This window comes from Rhodnius prolixus, unplaced genomic scaffold (assembly GCF_049639745.1).
Source record: "Rhodnius prolixus isolate KJV_2025 unplaced genomic scaffold, Rpr scaffold_12, whole genome shotgun sequence".
NCBI classification, from domain to species: Eukaryota; Metazoa; Arthropoda; class Insecta; order Hemiptera; family Reduviidae; genus Rhodnius; species Rhodnius prolixus.
Window position 1 is genome coordinate 10,085,384 of NW_027411635.1, and position 21,298 is coordinate 10,106,681.

General features: G+C 33.7%; 3 protein-coding genes across 9 annotated transcripts in view; 1 reads left to right on the top strand and 2 right to left on the bottom strand.

The window, feature by feature from the left end:
- The first annotated feature begins 1,915 nt into the window (after positions 1-1,915).
- Positions 1,916-5,389, top strand: LOC141461928 (receptor expression-enhancing protein 5-like). The gene is made up of 5 exons (XM_074143405.1): positions 1,916-2,236; positions 2,996-3,228; positions 4,445-4,580; positions 4,912-4,957; positions 5,039-5,389. The coding sequence occupies exons 1-4, from the start codon at positions 2,107-2,109 to the stop codon at positions 4,950-4,952; spliced, it is 540 nt and encodes a 179-aa protein (XP_073999506.1). The 5' UTR covers positions 1,916-2,106; the 3' UTR covers positions 4,953-4,957; positions 5,039-5,389.
- Positions 5,390-5,906: 517 nt separating this feature from the next.
- Positions 5,907-10,302, bottom strand: LOC141461932 (uncharacterized). Of its 3 annotated transcripts, XM_074143413.1 has the most exons (5): positions 10,191-10,259; positions 9,121-9,879; positions 7,954-8,008; positions 7,342-7,490; positions 5,907-6,122 (listed from the first exon to the last, which is right to left on the bottom strand). In XM_074143413.1, the coding sequence occupies exons 3-5, from the start codon at positions 8,003-8,005 to the stop codon at positions 6,105-6,107; spliced, it is 219 nt and encodes a 72-aa protein (XP_073999514.1). In that variant the 5' UTR covers positions 8,006-8,008; positions 9,121-9,879; positions 10,191-10,259; the 3' UTR covers positions 5,907-6,104. The 3 variants fall into 3 exon arrangements, with proteins under 3 accessions (XP_073999514.1, XP_073999513.1, XP_073999515.1); XM_074143412.1 differs by lacking the exon at positions 9,121-9,879 and having other exon boundaries at positions 10,191-10,302; XM_074143414.1 differs by lacking the exon at positions 10,191-10,259 and having other exon boundaries at positions 9,685-10,184.
- A 3,478-nt stretch (positions 10,303-13,780) lies between these two features.
- LOC141461911 (uncharacterized) overlaps positions 13,781-21,298 on the bottom strand; it is a 42,325-nt gene continuing 34,807 nt past the window's right edge. For 2 of the 5 annotated variants that reach the window (XM_074143361.1, XM_074143364.1), the window contains exons 60-64: positions 18,276-18,614; positions 17,000-17,062; positions 15,311-15,418; positions 15,123-15,203; positions 13,782-14,761 (exon numbers count right to left, since the gene is read on the bottom strand). In XM_074143361.1, coding sequence (XP_073999462.1) covers positions 14,040-14,761; positions 15,123-15,203; positions 15,311-15,418; positions 17,000-17,062; positions 18,276-18,614 — 1,313 coding nt within the window. In that variant the 3' untranslated portion in view covers positions 13,782-14,039. Of the gene's footprint in view, positions 14,762-15,122; positions 15,204-15,310; positions 15,419-16,999; positions 17,063-18,275; positions 18,615-21,298 lie in introns of all 5 variants that reach the window. The other 3 variants (XM_074143362.1, XM_074143365.1, XM_074143363.1) reach the window with 2 other exon arrangements.

Consider the following 21,298-nt stretch of genomic DNA (forward strand, 5'->3'; position numbering starts at 1 on the left):
TAACTCCGGTGGTCAAGCTAGATAACGACAAAACTGCAGTTGCTTTAATTTTTATATTTGACTAGCCTATTTTTGTTAATATTTGGTTACGTTGTTAATTTTATATTTATCAGATCAATTGGGAATTAGGGAACTACTTAATGTGTGTTAAAGAAATATAGTTTTGTTATTAACTGGAAAAGCTAACTTTTAATTATTTATTTAATTACAATGCGTGACATTTGTACAAATGCATAGGGTAAGTACAGACTGGAATCAGTGAACGAGTTGTTGGAATCGATTCCAACCCTGGAACTGATTCAAATCCAACGACTCCAAACGCGGACTCGTTCTGCCCATCACTAATATATATGAGTTGTGTACTTGGAGGTTACAATAATAAAGGTTAGTTTAGAAATATGTTTCAAGACAGATCGTGCATTATGAATTTCCCTTTGTCAGTCAGTGAGGAGGCGCTCTGGACTTACTGAGATAATTTGTCGTGGCTTGTTCGGCTTTCATTGTATTTTAGCTGAAGAAAACGTTAGCATATGATGTCAGCAATATGACTGACGCTTCCGAAGATCCACCATCCACTTACTTTGCTGGCGCAAGGAGATTCACTTTTTCAGCTGGTAGTAAAAATGCCCTGTACCAAGCTTATTTTCTACCCTCTTATCACTCTCTCTGGACGTTTAAACTAGCTGACCTACCCGTTGAAAGCGGAGCCTTCCCCCCTCAGTTTTATTAATTTTAAAATCGCTTGGAAATTTCTTGTAAAACAAAAAATTCAAGTGAAAATCTTATAACGAGAATATGATAATAATGTAGCATGTATTCTTTAACTTTTTAGATTAACGCCACTAACGTAGCACTAACAATGTGAAAAAAACGGAGGCGACTCCCTAAAACGTGATGTCAAGTTATAGTGCCTACATTTTTATACTTCGACTTTTGCGCTTCAAAATTTTTAGTACTTCAAGGGACCTGACTGATAGCTGTCCAAAATATTCAAACCGAAAGTACCTCTTAACTGAAAGCATGTTTCACTTTAGGATTTTCTCGAAATTGGCGCCAACGATTTTATTTAAACTTGATATCCTCCTTCCACCTATTTATTGTTCCATTTATTTCGAAAGATTTTCTCTTAAAAGTTCAATTAAGAACATTACTGGTAGAGAGGTTAGCTTTCAGAATTCATGTAGTCTTATTTCTTTATTTAAGGTGCGTCGTTTAGGTACATAGGTGATTGACGCCTAGAGCCATCTATCAGTGAACTGCCGGACCGTGTTCCTATGCAGACTGCACTTTTCCTTCTCCAGAGAGTTAGCTGCAGAGATAACATTTTTGGGCATGAATGCCCTGGACTTACGTGTGACATTCAATGCAGCATCAACTCTTAACTATTCCTAGCCTGGACTTACTCTTGATTACAAGAAACAATTCAATAACCTTGGCCCTTCATACCTAGAAAGAATATTTGTAACATTACTATATTTCGTATCGTGAAAAATTCCCAAATCGAGTCCATGGTAACTAAATTTTTATTTGTTGAATGAAATTTGTTAATTGTAAAGATTGAAATTTCGCCCCATCCATGACATAAACTGGTAGTTGGAAGTGAAGCCCCCCCAAGAAAAGAGGCAATTACTTTACTTAATAAATAATTGAAGAAATTTTGTAGATTATGCTTGAAGAAATTGCTAAAAGAGACAGTCGGTGGGTGTTGACATAAATTTTTTTTTATATAATCCCGTTATTGGGTTTTACGCAGGATAAGCACATTAAAACCCTGCTACACTCATATTTTTATCACAATTAATTTTTATTTTATTATATTAATGTCCACCAAAATATTACCTTACATATTTTTAAAAAATAGAAGTAATAGTTAAAAAAACTCAAAACTAATCTATGGTTTTTTTTTAAAAGAGAAACAAGAGGAAAGACAGTCAACACTGCAGCATTGTATACACACTTTTTTAAGTGACTAATTTTTAATATCTTCAGGTTGGTTCAGTGGAAGTTAAGTTCCATGAGTTTGCAAATTTAAAATACATATATTTTAATATTTTTCTGAATTTTGTGTGAGAAAGTAAAACCTCTTACCTCGAGAAATTGTACATTATGTCTGAACAATTTTATCGTTATAAAAATATTATTGAAAAAAATTTAAACGATAAAGCAACCCCATGGGAGCCAATCTTAGCTTATTTGGAAGAGAAATCTGGTGTAAAAAGGATCTATCTGTTTCTTGGTAAATTTATTTATTTATTTTATATAGCTTTATTTTACTTAGTATAGAGTCCAAGTATAAAAAATCTAATTTCTTAAGTATGTCTAAAAATAAAGTATGACCATCCTAAAAATCTGTGGTTCCACCTTAAGTATTGTTTTAATTATAAAAGGAAACCTTTTCATTCAGAACAATAGCTTTATCTGGGCAAATGTCTATTTTTAGTTTTAAATTCACTCCCTGGCTGTTTTATGACTATAATAAATCTTAAATTTGAATCTATTAGAAATAATGTATTTTATACCAAAGTCTAACTACAATATCTTCATATATTTCCAAGGTAGGTTATTTAAAGAAATGTATGCATAATTCAATGTTAGAACTCTAGTTAGAACTGTACTAAACAATCATTAAGGCTGTCAAAGTGCATTAGTGTGGTTTGAGTGCTGTCAGAAAACATGGGACGACTCTGTAATCCAGAACAGTGTAAGCTCACCAGCGAACTGAAGTAGTGAAGCAAAGCAAGAGCTGCTTCAGATTGGATGTATATCATTACTCTCATACAAAATATATGATCATGTATGTAGAGCAGTAAGAGCTCATTATCTACTAATTAAGGCCAATTTGTGGAGCTGGATTAATGCTCTTTTTAGGGCTGTCCCAGACTGCGAATGTGGTCTCAATCCTTACATAGTCATGTAGCTTACACTAATTTTTTTTTGTGCTTTTCATGGTTTACAAAAACTTTATTCTATTTATATATATAAATATTTTTTGCAGTATTACTCGTATTTACCGCACTTTACTTAGTATTCGGCTATGCTGCACAACTTCTATGCAACATCATAGGATTCGTCTATCCAGCCTACGCTTCTATGAAAGCCATTGAGACGCCACAAAAGGGTGATGACACTAAGTGGCTAACTTATTGGACAGTATTTGCCTTGTTCTCAATTCTAGAATTTCCTACAGACATTTTACTCTCATGGTTTCCATTTTACTGGTTAGCTAAGGTAAGAGATTTTGATTCTTGAGATTAGGAATTCTTAATTAATATAAAGACGAGTGACTTATAAATAAGTATGTTTATTGTAAAATATATTAAAATTTCATTAAAAAAGTCCAAAACATTGACAGTCGTTAAAGTCTAGCTGACCTAACATCTGTATATTAACCTTGTCCTCTAAACTGCTCCTTCATCAGTGCAGTATTAAGATTTACCACCTACATCCACATCACATTAGAGCGCACTTTAACGTACTCTTAACCACTATCGCCAATTTTCAGACCTCCCAGAAGATAAAATTAAAAATGAAAATTCCATCAACATCTTGTCTAATTAACTTTAAATTCGAGCTCTTTCACAAAAATAATTTTATTAATAAGAAATATTTATATTTGTATGAACAAGAAAAAAAAAGAAGACAAGGATAGCTTTAACTCTGCAAGCGCTTGGTACTTAGCAAAGTGGAGCACTGATGCTTAACACCCCATGGTGAATCCTGTTTTAAATTTAAGGTTCTTAATATTAACGGTCTTTTATTTTTGTTTCAGGGGTTTATAAGTTTATTTTTTATCACTTGTGGTGCAATTACAGGTCACAAAATTAAATAAATTTGCGAGAATTAAAATAAACTTGATTAGAAATAAAAACAAATATTTTTCAATCACAAAAATAATAATTTTATTTCGATATTGAATTATTTATAAGTTCATTTTTAAGAAAAATTTCAAAAGTTTTTGTGAGAGATATTTATATTCACAGATCAGTAGCGAGAAAGTGTCTTTCCGTCAAGTGAACTACTTTAAAATACTATACATAATAAACGGAATTAGTACACTTTATCTAATCTTTGTACTAATCAACTATAATAAATGTACATTAATAAATTATATGGAAGATTTGGTGGGTAAAACAGTATTAAGATTGATTTACCGTTACAGTCTAGCCAACTACACTGTGTCTAGGCGAGGCTATCAGTAACATGTATATAAACAACTTTCTGTATTTAATGGACCGCCGCTTTGCCGACCACCAATACAATCAACTCCCCCTCACCACAATGTACTACAATATTTCCCACAATATCTATCATATGGAACTTGTATTCTAGACTGCTCCCAAAACAATGTGTACATCTACTATTGTAAAGTTCTTAAGGGCAAACAATCAAAACTTACGGTTGGTTATCACTTCTACATTTTAACGCTACTTTTCCTTATTTTCAGTGCATTTTTATGATCTGGCTCTATCTGCCAATAAAGTCAAATGGATCGATAGTACTGTACGAAAATATCATTCGTCCTCGATTTCTGAAAAATCAGAATACTGTAGATGACTTGTTGACACGCATTGCTGGAACAGGTAAGGGACCAATCATTTTTCTTTTCATCGTTGAAAAATCATGAATATAAAAATCCGTCGTAGCGCGCTTTTTTTAATCCTTGGACTGTTTCGGACTATCATACCTCTGAAGTATTTATGTAGTCTGAAACCGATCAGGAATACAATAAGCTTGCGTGCTAAGAGGGATAAAATCGATATTTTTTTTTTTATATTGTGACCCCTACATGTGAGGTAAGAATTTTTTAACAATATATACTTTTTAAGTAGTCTGGTGTTTGAGCTAGCCAATACAGATGGCCAACACCGCTTCCATTTAAAATTCACTTAGTGCTTCTCTTTTATTTCACAGCTAAAAAGACAGTAATAGACGCAGCGTCCAAATCTGAGTGACTACTGTAAGTTTGTACAGTTATTTTCAGGCTATTAAGCATTCATTTATAAGTAAATTTATTTGTCTTTGATTCTAATTATTGCAGGCTACAAGTATTTTGTTTCGCCTACGTATAGAACAATCCATCCTAAGATCTAAGATAGAGTGCCTCTTATGCTGTATTCTAGAAAGAATAGCGCATTTTTTACTATATTCAGTGCACTTTTTTTTTTTTAATTATGAAATTTTTAAAAATATTAAGGCAATGCTAAAAAAGGTATTACCTTTGAATTTGAAAATATGTTAATGTATTGTATACAAAATGAATTATTTTAATAATAATTTTTTGAACTTATATGCGTATTGTGTCAATTGTATTTTTGGAGTATTATTTTCAAAGAATTTGTAAGCCATTTACTGTTTTTATTTTTAAAAAATATATTTCTGAAAAGACAAATAGTCCGTGTATTCTAATACTCACCAAACGTGTTCATATACGATCACAGTCTAGTTGTGGTTTTTGAAACTAACATTTCGCAATAGAATCAGACGTCCTGTATGCAGTTCTATAATGGTAGATATGTAAATGAAAAGTGGCCACTACTCACCACTGATGAAGTATTTGCCTGATTAAAGTAATTTGGCTTTATCTTGCAAACTTGAGATGTCTGGCTGTGTTTTTGTTAAGGTGATTTTACAATATCTCGCTACAGGCATGGGTGTCTAGTTTGTAGTTTTGTTAATGGCAGATCGAACAAATTGGTTAATAAAGTGTTTGCCTGATAAAAATAAATGTAGGCCTACTTTTCCGTTAGCTTAGAAGCGATACACTTATTTGTAATTTTTAGATTTAAGAGGAAGTGGTTTAAAAATGTCAAATCTACTGCGACATAAGAGAGCTATTGTGGCTTCTTTAAGTGTCCTGTAAGCCACTACTGTAAGTTGATGAAATGAGCATTCAATAAAGTCAAAGCTAACACAATTCCAACAGTAATTTATTGCATAAATACTTAAATTACATAAAAATATATATTTATTTACTTTCTATGACTTTAGAACGATGCGTTGACTACATTATAAATTACATTCTCGAACAGAAACAAATATATAATAAACCCAAAAAATAAATAATACTTTTCAAAAACTAAGTCTAAATAGTCTCGAATGTATCTTCAAATACAACCTCCACTCTGTAAACAGAAAATGAATAATAAACATTTTTAGAATGTGAAGTCTTTCCTAATATAAAACAAAACATCAGTATCTTTTAAAGATACCGTTAGCTAAGTTCGTACTACGAGAAAGGCAATAAGATGTATGATAGAGACGATTGAACTTAAAACTTTAACAAGTCGTCACGACAAGTATCGCTTATCCCACAACCCAATTGCTTTAAACAATGATGATAAGCGCTTCTACATAGTGGAATTTGAGGTCGAAAAGTTATTTCCTGGCAAGAAATTACTAGGTAAGTAAGTAATCGCCTGTTTTTTCAGGCGGGGCTTAACGTCCAACTACCTATCAGGTGTTGTGGACGGAGGCGACTAGCAAACATACTTGACTGTACATTTCTTTTATTAATCATTAAATAAAATCCAAGGCCTAAGACCAGGAATCGAACCCAGTACCACAATACATATTAGCTTTACTTGTCTCGCCTCTAACCGCTCGGCTACCGTGGCGCCTACTGGCACGAAATTACTATTACAGTTGGAGAATGGTTGGATGGCAGAGAAGAAAGGCATTTCTGGTTGTTCAAAACAAAACTTTTACTTAATAATTATGAAAACTAAAAAAGAATTGCTAAGAAAGAAACAAATAAGTTAGAGGACACACGATTGGATTCGCATTGCTGGATACAAAGCTTCTGTTCCACTACATCTGAAAAAATGAGACTATCATTTTTATTAGAAAAAAATCCAGGAGAGTTTAATTTACATTTCTGTAGTAGTGATGTTCATAACACCTCTAGTGTCATTTCAATAAACGCTATGGATCTAACTATATGAAATGCTGACGCTAACAATAGAATTTGTTCTCAAGATATCGAGCTTGAAGTAAATCAGTTGATCGGAGGTGCTGAATTAAATGACGATTACACTTTTATTGCGGTTTTCACGCTATATACCCCCAACAAAGTCTCTTTAAACTAGCGCACTAACCACTATTATTTCTGTTCTCTTTATTTAAAAAACTGAAAATTTATGGGGAGCCAGGAGCGGACTGGGATGTCGCGATTCTAACAACGCAAGTTACGATATAAAATGGATGAACCACATGATGAATAAAAGCATCTAAAATATAAGTAAACATTTTAAGTAGAAAGAAAAAATTGCCTAGAAGGTTGTGAAATCGCAAGTAGTGCGAGTATTCACACCAAATTTGTTTATGTTTCATACTTCTACTCACATTTATCGCTTCGATTTCACTTTCACCTATTGGTATCCTTCGAAACTTCAGAGGGAGCTGATAGTCCTCAAGAACTCTAGTCACAGTAGTCGTCTGCGTTTTAGGTGGAGTGGCACCGTGCATTGTATTTGTCTTACGTAGATCACCGCCTTAAATTAAACAGAAACTCATCCAATACAATACAGTATATCAAAATTAACCTACCTTCGTAAGGGCAGCCTTAAATGCAGTACAAAGTCAAATGTTTTGTGTGAGAACATACTGAAGTCTGCAAAGCCCTTAAAAGTAAGTCTAGTTCAACTCCAACAATTTTTCAAAAAATGGTTACGTTTATTAGTAATTGAAGATTCACACGTTTTGTGTGCGAGAATTGAGTTTACAATTAGAGTCAGCCCTTCTAGTCCAGCTCTAGCATTGCTCCTTGAACTAATCGATTTTGTCCGGTAAAACAGACTGTTAACACTGCTCCACATTATCGATTGCGCTACATAATGTTTCGTGTAGGAGTACTGAGAAACATACATATTTACAATCTAGGGCAGCCCTTAAACAAAATTGTAAGAGTAAAGTACCATTAGTTAATATACAAATTATTCTGATTTAATTACTCACTTGATTCTTGAGCTCCTTTTCGAAACTTTATAAGAGGCACATGAGGTTTCATAGCCTGTAAATTATAATGAAAGGCCAGAATTAGAATTTGATAATGGGGACGAATTTGTAGAGCCATTTACTCTGAGTTCAAGAACAACACCACATCACTGTACTCACTACAAATTTACGGATAAGACTCTGCACACCTTACTACCAGGGTGTAAGAAATGTCTATGATTTACCATCAATTCTTACTAGCTACCTAACATCGAGTTTATACATTCATCTTACTTAAACAATAAGAGGCTTAAAAAATGACCGTGCTTGAATTTTACAATTAAGAGTTATTTAGTGTCACTACTAAATTAAAACTGTCCGGTAGGACAGTTGTATAAGGGTTGTTGTTATTTAGTAGTGATACTAAATAACTCTTAATTTCAAATTTGTGAACTTTCTAACGTATAGGTGTAGTGGTATGCTTCCACACCTACTCAGGTCTGATTCAAGACTTTTAAAGAATATAATCTTAAAAAGTAAAATACAAAAAAGGGTCTTTGTACAGTAATATCACATTTTGTTCACTTTTTAGAAGCTTTAAATTTCGTAGGATTACTTAAGGCAAAATATTTTCGCTTTATTTAATTTGTGAGTTGAGTTAGTCAACTAGGAAAAGTTTATTTTATTTGCTTATCATTTTCTTTTTGTGGGCCATTACTCTAAATGTGCTTAATATTTCTGTTTTCCTTTTACAAACCACTAGGTTATGAACATTATTTTCTAATTTACGATTTTTCTTTAAATTATCATGCAAAATAAGGAAAACTTTTTATTTATTTTTTACTGCACAAAATCAGGTTTGACTGTACTAAATTGGACATTGGTAAATATCCACAATAGTCACCCCGAGTTGTGGACTATTTTTGAAGTGATTTTGCCTAGCGGTTACCATATCAACCGCCACATTAAATTTTACAAATGTAAAACATTTTTTACTGGCACAGTTTAGCGTGACCACAGGTACCCAAAATCACTTCAAAATTTATAATTTTGATTCATTTGGGGAGCCCCCACACACCCTTAAATAAACTAACCACACTTAATTCTATCGCATTCCACTAACTATGTGGAACGCGAAACTTGAGTAGAGACACATCTTTCATACAAAACAAAACAAAATTTACTTACCTTATTCACAGCGATCCCTAGCACACGATTCGTACACTTTCACAACTCCCTCCAGAAATGTTTTCAAAAAGTCGCTACAGGACGAATGACTACTACGTCACTCATAAATAAAGTTACAAAAAAAAGGACAGCAAAGCTAATACAAACTGGTGGAAGCTACACACATCAAATTATCACAATATGAATGACTAATGACTGTAATTAAATATATGATGCTTGGAACAAAAACAAATGGCTATCCGCACATATCGACATGAAAACAGAAATAATCACTTCAAAAATAGGCCACGTCTCAGGCGGCTATTATGCAGATCAATCGACACACAACTGGAAGAAATAAGTAGTTATCAGAAACGGAATCAGTAAATTGTGACAAAAACCTTTACTGTCAGCCTATTTCGGCTTTCCTTCCTTTATTCGACAGAGCTACTTTTCTCATGGTAGTCTCGATGCAGGTCCTTGTTTTCCTTATCAGTGTTTCCCGGCTAGCTTTATTTCTTACCTCCATGGTGGCTTTTACAAAAGTATACAACTTCTAAGAATATGACAGTTTTTTTCACTCACCAGTCATTTAAGTTTTGACTTTTCTTGTCCGCCCAAAGCCTTTTCTGCGGGGCGCTTTTGTACAAATATCACTGATGATTCTCAGGATTTCTTATTTATTTCCCAATAATTACCCCGATTTCGCATCCTCTCTTTTCTATCTCACCTTGGCAGTGCTAATTTCAGTGCCCATGAACGCCTTACCAATTAATGTGTCTGCAATTAATGAACAAATTACTGTGACCAATTCCATCACCTATTCAAAGATAGCTGTCCTTGTTCTTTGCATGATATAACATTCCGGAGAGAGATTGAAAGAGTAAAAACCACAAATTTTTTTACACCCTGGTATTGTGTGTCAAGCCCGTACAATTTATCTCATCACATACACTACTATGATGTACACTGCATCGCCACATAAAATTGTTCTTTTATGGCTCTTTGAATTGACAAATAAAAACAGTCAAAAGTTTTTTGCTTTATCAGGGCGTAGCCATCTTCAAATTCATTTACTTCAAATCACTAACCTGTAATGATCTCGAAAATATTATGACGCCTTTCATCTCTTAGATAGAATTATAACAATACTAATAACCTACTCCATAAAACTAAGATAACCTCCCGCAATCTCAGTGAAGTAGTTGCTACCAATATCTTTTTTTAATTTGATATCAAAAAAATTGTATTTAGATAAATTTACTTTTTCGCCTAAAAAATAAAGCTAGGAATTTTTAAATAAAAAATGCATATTTCTAAATTATGAAAAACAAATGTTCTGAGAATTTTAAGAGTTTTGAGCTGTTAATCTCCAGTGAAAAATGAATCCTGGTCTGATTAAAGCGATATCCTTCAAAATTCGACACACTATAAGGGAGTATGTCACTTAATATTTCGTGGATAATTACGACTTGGGAGAAGTTTAAAATACAAGGTTGTAGTTACTTTCAATTGATCGATACATTGTATTGATTTAGTAGCAGCGCAGAGTTTATCGTCCTTGTTCAACTTGAAATTGTTTACTGCAGGGGTGTGCAACCTTTTTAATCAATGGGCCAATTTAAATTTTTTTTTGCGGGCCGCACATAGATTAACTCTTACTAATAATTTACGAAACGTCCGTATTTCATGTTTGAACAAGTCACCGACAAGTGTGTATCTCGTCACAAAAAAATCGCGCAGATGCGGCGCGTTCGTATTGCATGTTTAAAAACGTCGTCGACAAGTAACTCGCCATAAAAAAATATTTCGGTTTAGTATGTACTACCATTTTATTATAATTAATTTTATAACAATATATTGATGGGAGAAAGTCGATAAAATAAATTCAATTTTAGAAATGCTCGGCGGGCCGCTTGTTGCTCATCCCTGGTTTACTGCATACTAGTGATGGGCTATTAGAGCGGACTCGTTCCACTGGAACGAGTCCGATGGTGGAACGAGTTGATTCAAATCCCTATTTTAAAAAAAAGTGATTCCGCCCCGCCCCAAAAAATTGAGGCAAATTAAAATGAAAATAATTAATACTGTAGTCGTTTACACTAAAATAAAACTCACTTAAGGCTACTATGTAGAAGTTCACTGACACATTCCAACTTGTAAGAGGAATCCACACCAAAATACAAAATCTGGCGAGCTTAAATACTGATGCTTGAAGAATAAAATAAGTTCCAAGGTTTTTTTAGAATATCGATTCTAAAATAATATTCATTTTATTATTTTGTTAATTTCTAAACAAAAGTAGGGGTCGATCTAAGACAGGGAGTCGAAGGAAAAATAATTTCGTACCCAATATAGCGAACCTTGCAAAGAAACACCAGGCACACCCATCTCGTTAATTAAAAAGCAATGCTGTAGTTACTTTACTTATTATTTAATATTTTATTTTACATATAGAAAATGCTGTGTGCTTAATCTTTAACTTAGCGGCTGGACGCTCTTTCTCTTATCTTCATTGGCGAAAGTTAAATCGTGTACATGTTATTACGACGATCAAAGTAATACTGAGCTAAAAAATAGTATTACCTAACTGGTTTACTTACTGCTGTATCCCTCCCACTCTATCACCTACTTCACAAACATTCGTCGATTGGAAATGGGTTGTAGTTTAATATTCGTTTCATTTGAAAACAAAAAACATTATAACGCTTTCTCAAGATGTTTTTAATTTTTAAAAATTTGTTTTTGTCCATTACTCTTATAATATACGAAGAATTTCGAATAAAATATAATATACAAACACAGAATGATCTAGAGTGCAGGTGGAGTCAGTCGGCGTTGTCATGGTGATGGAACCGTTTAACGACTCCGGCCCAACACCAGCAATTTCATTGGTTAAATCCACTGGAATTGGTGGAGTCAAATCCGGAGTGATTTAAATCCTTTTGAAACCGGACTCGTTCCATTTTTTCGTTCACTGAATCTAGCCAATAGAAAATGCTGGAGCTGGAACCGGAGTCGTTAAACGGTTCCATCACCATGACAACGCCGACTGACTCCACCTGCATTCTAGATCATTTGTGTTTGTATATTATATTTTATTTAAAATTCTTCGTATTTTACAAGAGTAATGGACAAAAACAAATTTTTAAAACTTAAAAACATCTTGAGAAAGCGTTATAATGTTTTTTGTTTTCAAATGAAACAAATATTTAACTAAAACCTACTTCCAATCGACGAATGTTTGTGAAATAGGTGATAGAGTGGGAGGGATACAGCAGTAAGTAAAGCAGTTAGGTAATACTATTTTTTAGCTCAGTATTACTTTGATCGTCGTCATGACATGTACACGATTTAACTTTCGCCAATGAAGATAAGAGAAAGAGCGTCCAGCCGCTAAGTTAAAGATTTGGCACACAGCTTTTTCTTTTTGTAAAATAATAAGATATTTTAAAAGCTTGATATTAATTCATAGTAAATAAATATTTCTTTCTTTATGAGTAATTATCATTTTGTTTGAAGGGTTATAATTTTTTTTTATGGGAATAATTTCCTACCCATTTGCGTTTTTCTTCTTGAATCAAGTTAACTCCGGTGGTCAAGCTAGATAACGACAAAACTGCAGTTGCTTTAATTTTTATATTTGACTAGCCTATTTTTGTTAATATTTGGTTACGTTGTTAATTTTATATTTATCAGATCAATTGGGAATTAGGGAACTACTTAATGTGTGTTAAAGAAATATAGTTTTGTTATTAACTGGAAAAGCTAACTTTTAATTATTTATTTAATTACAATGCGTGACATTTGTACAAATGCATAGGGTAAGTACAGACTGGAATCAGTGAACGAGTTGTTGGAATCGATTCCAACCCTGGAACTGATTCAAATCCAACGACTCCAAACGCGGACTCGTTCTGCCCATCACTACTGCATACTGCATATATAGTACGTCTTGCACATTGCCCAAACTTCAGCAGATTAGAGTGCTAAGTACTACTTTCCCTTAATATAACTCCTTAACAAAAAGTTAACTATAAGAGTTGATTCAACGGCAAAATCAGCATTTACCTAACATTTTATTCATATTTCAGCTCGAAATTTCGCCAATTAGAAACGTTCGAAAAAGCCTACGTATTTTATTCAAATTTAAAACAATTCATATCTTTTAAGTAATTTTACTGCATTAAATTTTCATTAATATGTTCAGAAGTTATTAGATGACACAAACTCTAAGGCAAGCTATAAAATGTATTACATCCTTATAGTAATAAATAGACACTATCTTTAATTTATTCCAAATTATTCTCCTGATTTACCCATATTAGGTTCTTTATTCTGAAAAATCATCACATACACTCACGCATTAAAATAGAGAAATAGAAAGTTTGAGTTGGGCTATTACTGTCGTAATTTGAATCAAGGAGTTAAAACGAAATTGAAGTCTTGAATTCCTCTTAAAGAAAAATATGAAAGCCAAATTACAAACAATTAACAAAAAATGAATAACTACTTGTAATAATAATGCATTATTATTACATAAATATTCATATAGCATTATATTCATTAATTAAATGTATTCCCTTTAATGAGTATTTATAAAGAAACTTTATAATCCAATAATTAGGAAAGTACTTTAATAAAAATTACCTATTCTAAAAATATCATATATTTATTATTTTATATTACATATGAATTGGCAAAACCTGACTTGGTAAAACCATTGCAGTTTTGAAACTTTGCAGTTGGTGACTATCAAATAATGCCAGCCAGTACAAAAAATAATATATTTTTTTTGTTTATTATTTTTTATTTTATTTAATAACTTTTTCAACTTAAAATTTAGTAAATATTTTGAATTCACAGAAAATTTTGCTCTTCACTACTTAAAAAAAAGACCATGATGGGGTTTTTTGCTTATGTTGATTTAACATAAGCGATTATTTGTATCGACTGATTACATTAAATGTAATGGATGATTTCTTCTTAGCTTTAGATTGTTTCTGATATTTTATGACAGCCGTTTTTCCACTGTTTGGGATGACATCATCTTTGACGTTGTTTGAAGCGATGCTGAGCGTTTTTTCCTCGCTTGATATTCCGTCATTATCCAAGAAGGATACTCTGCGTTCACTTCTCTTAGAAGACCTATGGCTTCTGTCGGAAGATTGCTTGCCATTTTCGGTGGCAATTGACTCACGGCCACTTCTCTTCAGTATGGATTTTAATCCCGTATCTGTGGAGGACCTTCGACCATCTTCCTCCGAGAATTTCCTATGGGAATCACTTTTTAAAACTGAAAACGTGCTATTTTCTCTCTCCACCGAAGTATCAAACATGAAACTAGTAGAATAATTTGAATCTAACGGCGACGAAGAAGTAGATAGTGCATATGTTGATGAGGGCGTAATACGCCTATCTTCGGTCAACGAAGATTTTACATCAACTTCCTGATTGTTGGTTAAATTCTTGTATTCCTCCAAAAATCTAACTTTACCATTATTAGCATTAATGTCATGATCAAGGGTGTCCAAGAAGCAATTATAACAAACCCGGCGATGATACTTTAGAAGCATAACTTTATAGCGATAATCAACGAGATTGCAACTGCATAAGCATTCCTGAATGTACACTTGCTTGCTCTCCTTTCGCTGGCTTTCAGCTGCAAACCAAGTAACAAAATTAGGAGTCTGTTTGAAGTAATTAGTTAGTGGAGTTGGGAAAAGAGTAGTGAACTATGTATATGGTGGCATGTGAATATGGTGAAGTGAAATATGGTGAAGTTGTAAAGCTGGTTAGAGTTTATAAGAGGAGATTCACTTTGTGAGTTGCCTGCTCTGGACAAAAGAGTATGAACACAATTGTTGTCACATACTGCGACAGCCTTAATAAGGATTTTAATTCTAACTGTAGCAAAGTTTTATTAATATGATTTGAATTTATTAGTTTGTTGGAGATTTAGTGAGATCACACAGGTTTGAACTGAGTCAAACTAAGAATTAATTAAATTAAAGTTTACTTACATTTAGGCATTTTTTTTAATACCCACACAATTCGGCCGAAGCAATTCTTACAAATTGTGTAGCCGCATTCTTCGCAAACAGCTATCCGGAAATCAATCGAAGGAAATAAAATTAATTTTGATACAAATAATTTTATTATTAAATAATCGCAATACAAAAAATCAATACCTCGTGTACATTTTTATTACCTTTAGCGGAGTCTGTATACAAACATGTAACATTCTTTTCAGGTTCATCTAATTTCTGCCGTGCGACCACTCTCGCTTTCTTGTAGGATGATGATGAAGATGCATCCTCTGTGGAAAATAAAATTATTCAACTTGAATAAAACTGATGGTATTTTATACATGGAAATGCTCGATAAGTATTCCACCCCTTTGGCTTTTGCTTCTGCTCGGAATTGATAGCCAGTCATTGCAAATGTACCGTAATCTATTCCAACTGTACACTCACAGAGCGCTAGCCCTAAAAAGTAAATAAGTATCCTTAGCTGTCTCCCACCGAGACCTACTAGTCTTGAATGCGGCCAAGTTTCTATGAAGGATTTTTAGGCTGCTCATTAGCCTAGATTAGGCTCTGAGAAGCCCAGGGCTCATAGGGTATTGAAGACTGCGACATTTGGACACAGCAATCTCGTCCAAATCCTCAGCTTTTCTTTGTCGTTAAAAAAGAAACTACTTGGTTTTAAGGCTTGACTTAACGTCTAAAAAAAAAATTCAAATTAAGGGTTATGAAAGGACGCATCGACTACTGTGGTCATTAGCTTGGCTATTAAAATTTGTTCTAACAAACAAGAAGTAGCTACTTGCGGGGTTCGAACTAATGATACGTCCTCCAAGTATAGCTCAATACTGTACATCCTGACACAGGTTACAATATATTGGAAGTAAAAGGATGCTGATTTACTGTATCCGATGGGTTACACATCATCCGCATCTAGAGGTGTATATTGGTATCGGGAGCTTCAAAATGTAAATAATGAGTACGGGTTAGTATATGATTTCAAAAACAATCGTTATGACGAATGGAAAAAGTTCTTAGTAAAACTTAGAGACAGAATTAGGTTAACTATTGTGAAAACAGCTGGTATCAAGGCAAGGAATTCTTTATTTAGTGAGACTTATAAGCTATTAAATTATAATTTAAAAGATGAAGCAGCTTACTTTAATAACAATTTCAATATAAATGATATAAGCCTAATTATAAAGATAAGAGCCGAGTTATTAAATTTAAATTATAAAAGATACAATAGTGAGATTCCAAAAATATGTTCAATGTGTAACACAAAAGAATTAGAGTCTGTATTTCATTTTATGGCGACGTGTCCCATATTAAAAGAATTCAGAAGATTGTATTTTAATAAGGACTTTTTGTCAATGGCCCAATTAGAGGAATACTTAAACGGAAAGAAGTGGGATTTAGTATTGAAATATTGTAGGATGGCTCTTAAGCAACAACTTGTGGCTGAATTTAATTTTATTTAAGTTTCTATTTAGTTCTGAATTATTGTAGCATAAGGTTTATATTAGACCAGAAAATGGTTTTAAGTTATTTTATAGGAAAAAAATTATTTATATTTTTCTGTTTTCTATTAAAAATACCCCTCTCATCTGATGGTTTTGACCAAGGGTATCTGTCGTTATGTATATTTATAAATAAAGACAGCTTATTATTATTATTATTATTATTATATCATCCGCATCTGGCATTCTGGATTCCATGATTACTCAAGAAGCCGCTCTGACAATGATATGACAAAACATGTAAGCCGCTGGATCAGTTGAAAGTTCACATACATAACACACTCAGATAATGGTGCCCCTATTTTAAATTGAGTTCTAGTAAGCTCGAAAACAATAAAATAAAAAGTTACTCACCGGGCAAAAATGTCTTCGACTTCTTTTGAGTTTGGCGAATATGGAAAATTTTTTTCATGATTACTGTAGAAAACAATTACAAAACTTCTTTAAATTTTCAGGCGATTAAAACATTTTCGGTTTTAGTTTTGACGGAAAGCCTCAGCATGATTGGCTCTTTAGAAACTAACATTAGGACGAAAAATTATGACTAGTCTAGCACATCCTTTAGTTTAGATTCAGCATATCTGAAGCGGATCCTTACATCAGCGCTTTAACACTTCCAGGTGAATTAGACATGTCCTTCCCAATTATAAACCAACATCTGCGATTAAATATGGAATTCATTTCGGGCAATCCGAACAAAACAAAAGCAATGGATTAGAACAGGCGAACTAGCTTAATCTCCCGAAAATCAAGTATTGAGAAAAAAGTGAAGCTATCCGCATAATGGTGGATCTACCACTTCGTTCTTCGAGTGGATTCATTGATTGTAGAACTCTACTGTGCTCAGCTAGAACGTGTGAGCTCTGTTTTGGCTGGAAAATCTTCCTTATTAGTTTAATGGAAAAATAGTACCACAGAAAGGCCACCAAGGCCTCCATCACGTCATGCGCCCTTAGTAGCGGAAAATATGAATTTTGAGTTTGTCTCTAACCTAACTTATAGCCTAGAACTGGTTCTCTCTAATTGGCACCTCTTCCACTCGGTGACCAACTTCTTATTAAAAATAAATGGTATGGGAAAGTTGCGAAATTATTAGCTTACAGAAAAGCTCATGTTATAGTAAAGATGCCCATATTTCCAGCAGTAGGATGAATCAAATCATTTTTTCAATTTAATGTGAAAATGCGTTGTTCTTATGACCTAGATGGTTAAATGGTTTTTACTTCAGTATTTTCTCGTAAAAAATAGTGAAGTCCAAAAGGTAGACGAAGGGAGCTTGGGTACAGGCCTTCAGTATTCAATGCTGCCAAGGTACTGGAAAAGCCTTCTTTTTTCATCTTTATAACGCAATATGTCGTCTTTACTTATTTATTAGGGGAATAAATGTATTTTAATGCCTGTAGGAAACTAGCCGGTTACTCTCAAGGAGCAGAGAAGGCACGCTTAATTCACCTTAGTTTTATTGTCTAGGGAAGCTGTAAGGATTCGCTTCTTCGCCGGGTGTTAGAAGTGCTGGATCTAAAGAATAAATACCTACTTCATTAACTCTTAGAACGGCTTCTAAGGCCTTTTAGCCTGCCTAGTAATATGGAGGCCTTTCCTCCAAATCCCTTCTCCTTCTCATACTTACAAGAATCTTTGAACAATCTTCGTTGCTTGAAATCCGCAGCTTCGGTCTCAATTTCGGGCGTTTCTATTTTTGACACTTTAGCCGGTTTGGAAACATCTTGGACAACATCTTCGACCATCGTTGGTTCCGTCACAAAAGAGTCTATTGTACCATCTAAGGCTTTCTTGACAACTTGTTTGTCTGAACTGGATTCGATGTTACTCGTTATTACCATCGTCCTACTACTGGAAGTCATCGAAGAGCTAGATTCTTTGGGAGTACCAGATTCTTTCGAAACGAAACTCAATGATGAGCATGATGGTACCAATGATAACGAAGAGGTTGCTGGGGATACTTTACCTGAAAAAAGTAAAAAAGAAAAAATCTTGAATTAATAAAGCTATAAGACTGCAGCCCTATTCTACGCAACGTCTGCTTTTTCAGCTTATCGTCACCTACAATGTCCTAGAAAGTGACTTTTAGTTGCAGGTAAGGTATACCAGCTCTAGTAAACAGCCCAGGGCTTCTGGACCTATTCTGCATTGATAGGCAGTCAGAAGAAATGTATTGCAGTCTTTAAAGTTGCAAAATATGGAATAACAAAGTAAATTAAATGCCCACTATCACACCAGATTAGTCTATCTGTAGGTCACTTGCTGTGAGTCTGTAGAAATGTCTCTACCATGAGTATGCATATGTATTAAAAGTGCTTAAAATGGAAAGCCATCAAGCCACATCAAACGTTCCTCTAAATCCATAATTTTTACACAAAACTCGACATCGATGTTTCAAGCTTTCCTCAATAAAGCTCTTTACCTACATCATTGCAACCTCACTCTTCTATGAGAAAAGAACCCTTTCTGGGTTAAAGCCTATTTTAAGCTGACTGGGAAAGATAAAAGACTGAGAAATAATGGAATCCTAACTGACAAAGGATGACATAACTGATTAAGATTTAGAATGTGAATCAATTTTCACTGAAGATTATCGTATGTCGTTTAAATTGATCAAAGTAATATACAATCGGAAGGTGTTACAAGCAAGGAGAGCAAATTGAATAATAATGAGGAACCCGGTTCGGTAAGTATCAAATCCACAGGTAAGGTAGAAGGTGCAGACTTTCCCTACATTGAGTTGCAAAAATTTAATGGAGATCAATAGTGTGATCACTCTCAGTTCATAAGCAGACAAGACAGAGGATACACCAACTTAACAATAACCAAGTAAAAATATTATACAGACAATAAGCCGTAAAGATGATCTAGTCCCTAGGTCGAAAGCTCGGCCAAAAAAAAAAAAAAAAATTACTGAAATTGGCATTACTAGACTTTTAATTTGTGGTATTTTTACGTTTTCCAATGTTTAAATTTACACTTTGCTGGAAATCATGACAAATAACATGACAGATAATTTATATTATGACATATTAACTTCCAATCATTATTTGCTCTCATTGATGAGTTTGTTACTTTTTCTTGCAATATTTTTGTTATAAATAGCTCTTTCCAAAACCAAGATTTTTCTCTTACTAAAAGTTCCTTACAGCTCGCTATCCGTTCTTGTCTTATTCTTACCGTAATCATAGGTAAAGAAGCCTTGCAAATAGAATATATTAAAATGATATGTTGGTTGCTTTTATTCAATGATAAAACAAATTTATCCTGATTCACTCACAACCATTACATGACACTATATTTTTTAAAATCTTCAATTATTATTATTATTTTTTTGTTTTTTGCAGTCAGAGGACCTCCCAAAACGTGTATTTCTGGTGGAAAATTAATATTGAAAACCGATCACCAATAGATAAAATTGTACCTTTGATCTCAAATATCTCAACAAATATTAGGGATATCGAAACGCAGTCAACGTCATATTTCACAATTTTTATATGTAGTTTTCATAACCATTGTCAAAACCAGTGTTCCTTATGAAACCCAGATCATTTTTTTTTGGCCGTAAATCCGCAAAAAATGAAGATAAAACATCGGGGTGGAAAATTTAAAAACTAGACCAAAAAAACATATAGTTTATTTAATGGGGTTTTACGGATTTCCGCTTTCTTAAAAAGTTATTAGCGATTGGTGCATCTTAAATGGATCACCCTGTATATTAGAGAGAAGAAGCACTGATGCACATGCATTTTCTCTATCTATAAAGGTGCATTAATACCATTCGTCAACCATGTTACACCTATTTGAAATTCTGGCGCTGCAAAACGTTTCAATATTTAACGATAAGGCTGATTTTACTATATCTTTTTGTTAATTAGCACTGTTTTTTCCCCTTAATGATTGGTAATCTTTAATTCTGTTAACTTTAAAATAAATAGTGTCATCAACGATGTTGGTTGAAAGTCCAGTCTATTGTTTGTTCAAAGACGCAATGTCCTTTAAAGAAAGAGATTTCCAAGCAGAAAACCTACCCTAGTTAAGTGATGTGTCGCAGATGTTTGTATTGTGTGCAGGGAAGATTCCATCTCAGAAACGCTGTTCCAACGACTAAGCAGAACAACTGGCAACAGTCAAAGTGTTAGAATGAATCAAGAGCTCAGCAATAAGGGTACCCAGTAGGATGCTTCAAAAACACCAATACACATAGAAATCACAGTTGGGTTGGACAGATTTAAAGATCACAGCAAAACATTTACAGATAATAAAACTTTTTAATTTTTTTTCTGAGAAGAATGTTTAAATTATTAGAGTTTGTTTGGGTTTGAGAACATGTAGGACCTGCAGGGCAATAGTGACCAAACAGGCTTCTTAGCATTTAAATATGATTGGATTATAAAAGGAAAGAGCCTCGATCATGTGTGAAAACCATTATAGGCAAAGAAAGTAAATCTTGCTGGCAAACCCAGCTCTACAAGTCCTATGAAACCTAATCACGGCTAGTGTGAAAAAGCTTGGAAATCCTTAAGAGAGGTGATACGGATAAGGTAATTTTCATTGGATGCCCGACTTTCAGGATATAGGGGCAATGAGGTGGCAGTTAGCTTGAGCCGTGAGAGGTCGTATGAAACTTTTTACGGGACCCGAACCATT

What these genes read in the sequence shown, in the direction of transcription:
- LOC141461932 (XM_074143412.1), bottom strand. Translation starts at nt 10,226, where the DNA reads ATGAAAGGCGTCATAATATTTTCGAGATCATTACAG. An exon ending in TATTTTCGAGATCATTACAG is followed by an intron (nt 8,009 to 10,190) that starts GTTAGTGATTTG and finishes TATAATTTACAG; the next exon opens with GCTATGAAACCTCATGTGCC. An exon ending in AAAAGGAGCTCAAGAATCAA is followed by an intron (nt 7,491 to 7,953) that starts GTGAGTAATTAA and finishes GTTTAATTTAAG; the next exon opens with GCGGTGATCTACGTAAGACA.
- LOC141461928 (XM_074143405.1), top strand. Translation starts at nt 2,107, where the DNA reads ATGTCTGAACAATTTTATCGTTATAAAAATATTATTGAAAAAAATTTA. An exon ending in AAGGATCTATCTGTTTCTTG is followed by an intron (nt 2,237 to 2,995) that starts GTAAATTTATTT and finishes TATTTTTTGCAG; the next exon opens with TATTACTCGTATTTACCGCA. An exon ending in GACACGCATTGCTGGAACAG is followed by an intron (nt 4,581 to 4,911) that starts GTAAGGGACCAA and finishes TTTATTTCACAG; the next exon opens with CTAAAAAGACAGTAATAGAC.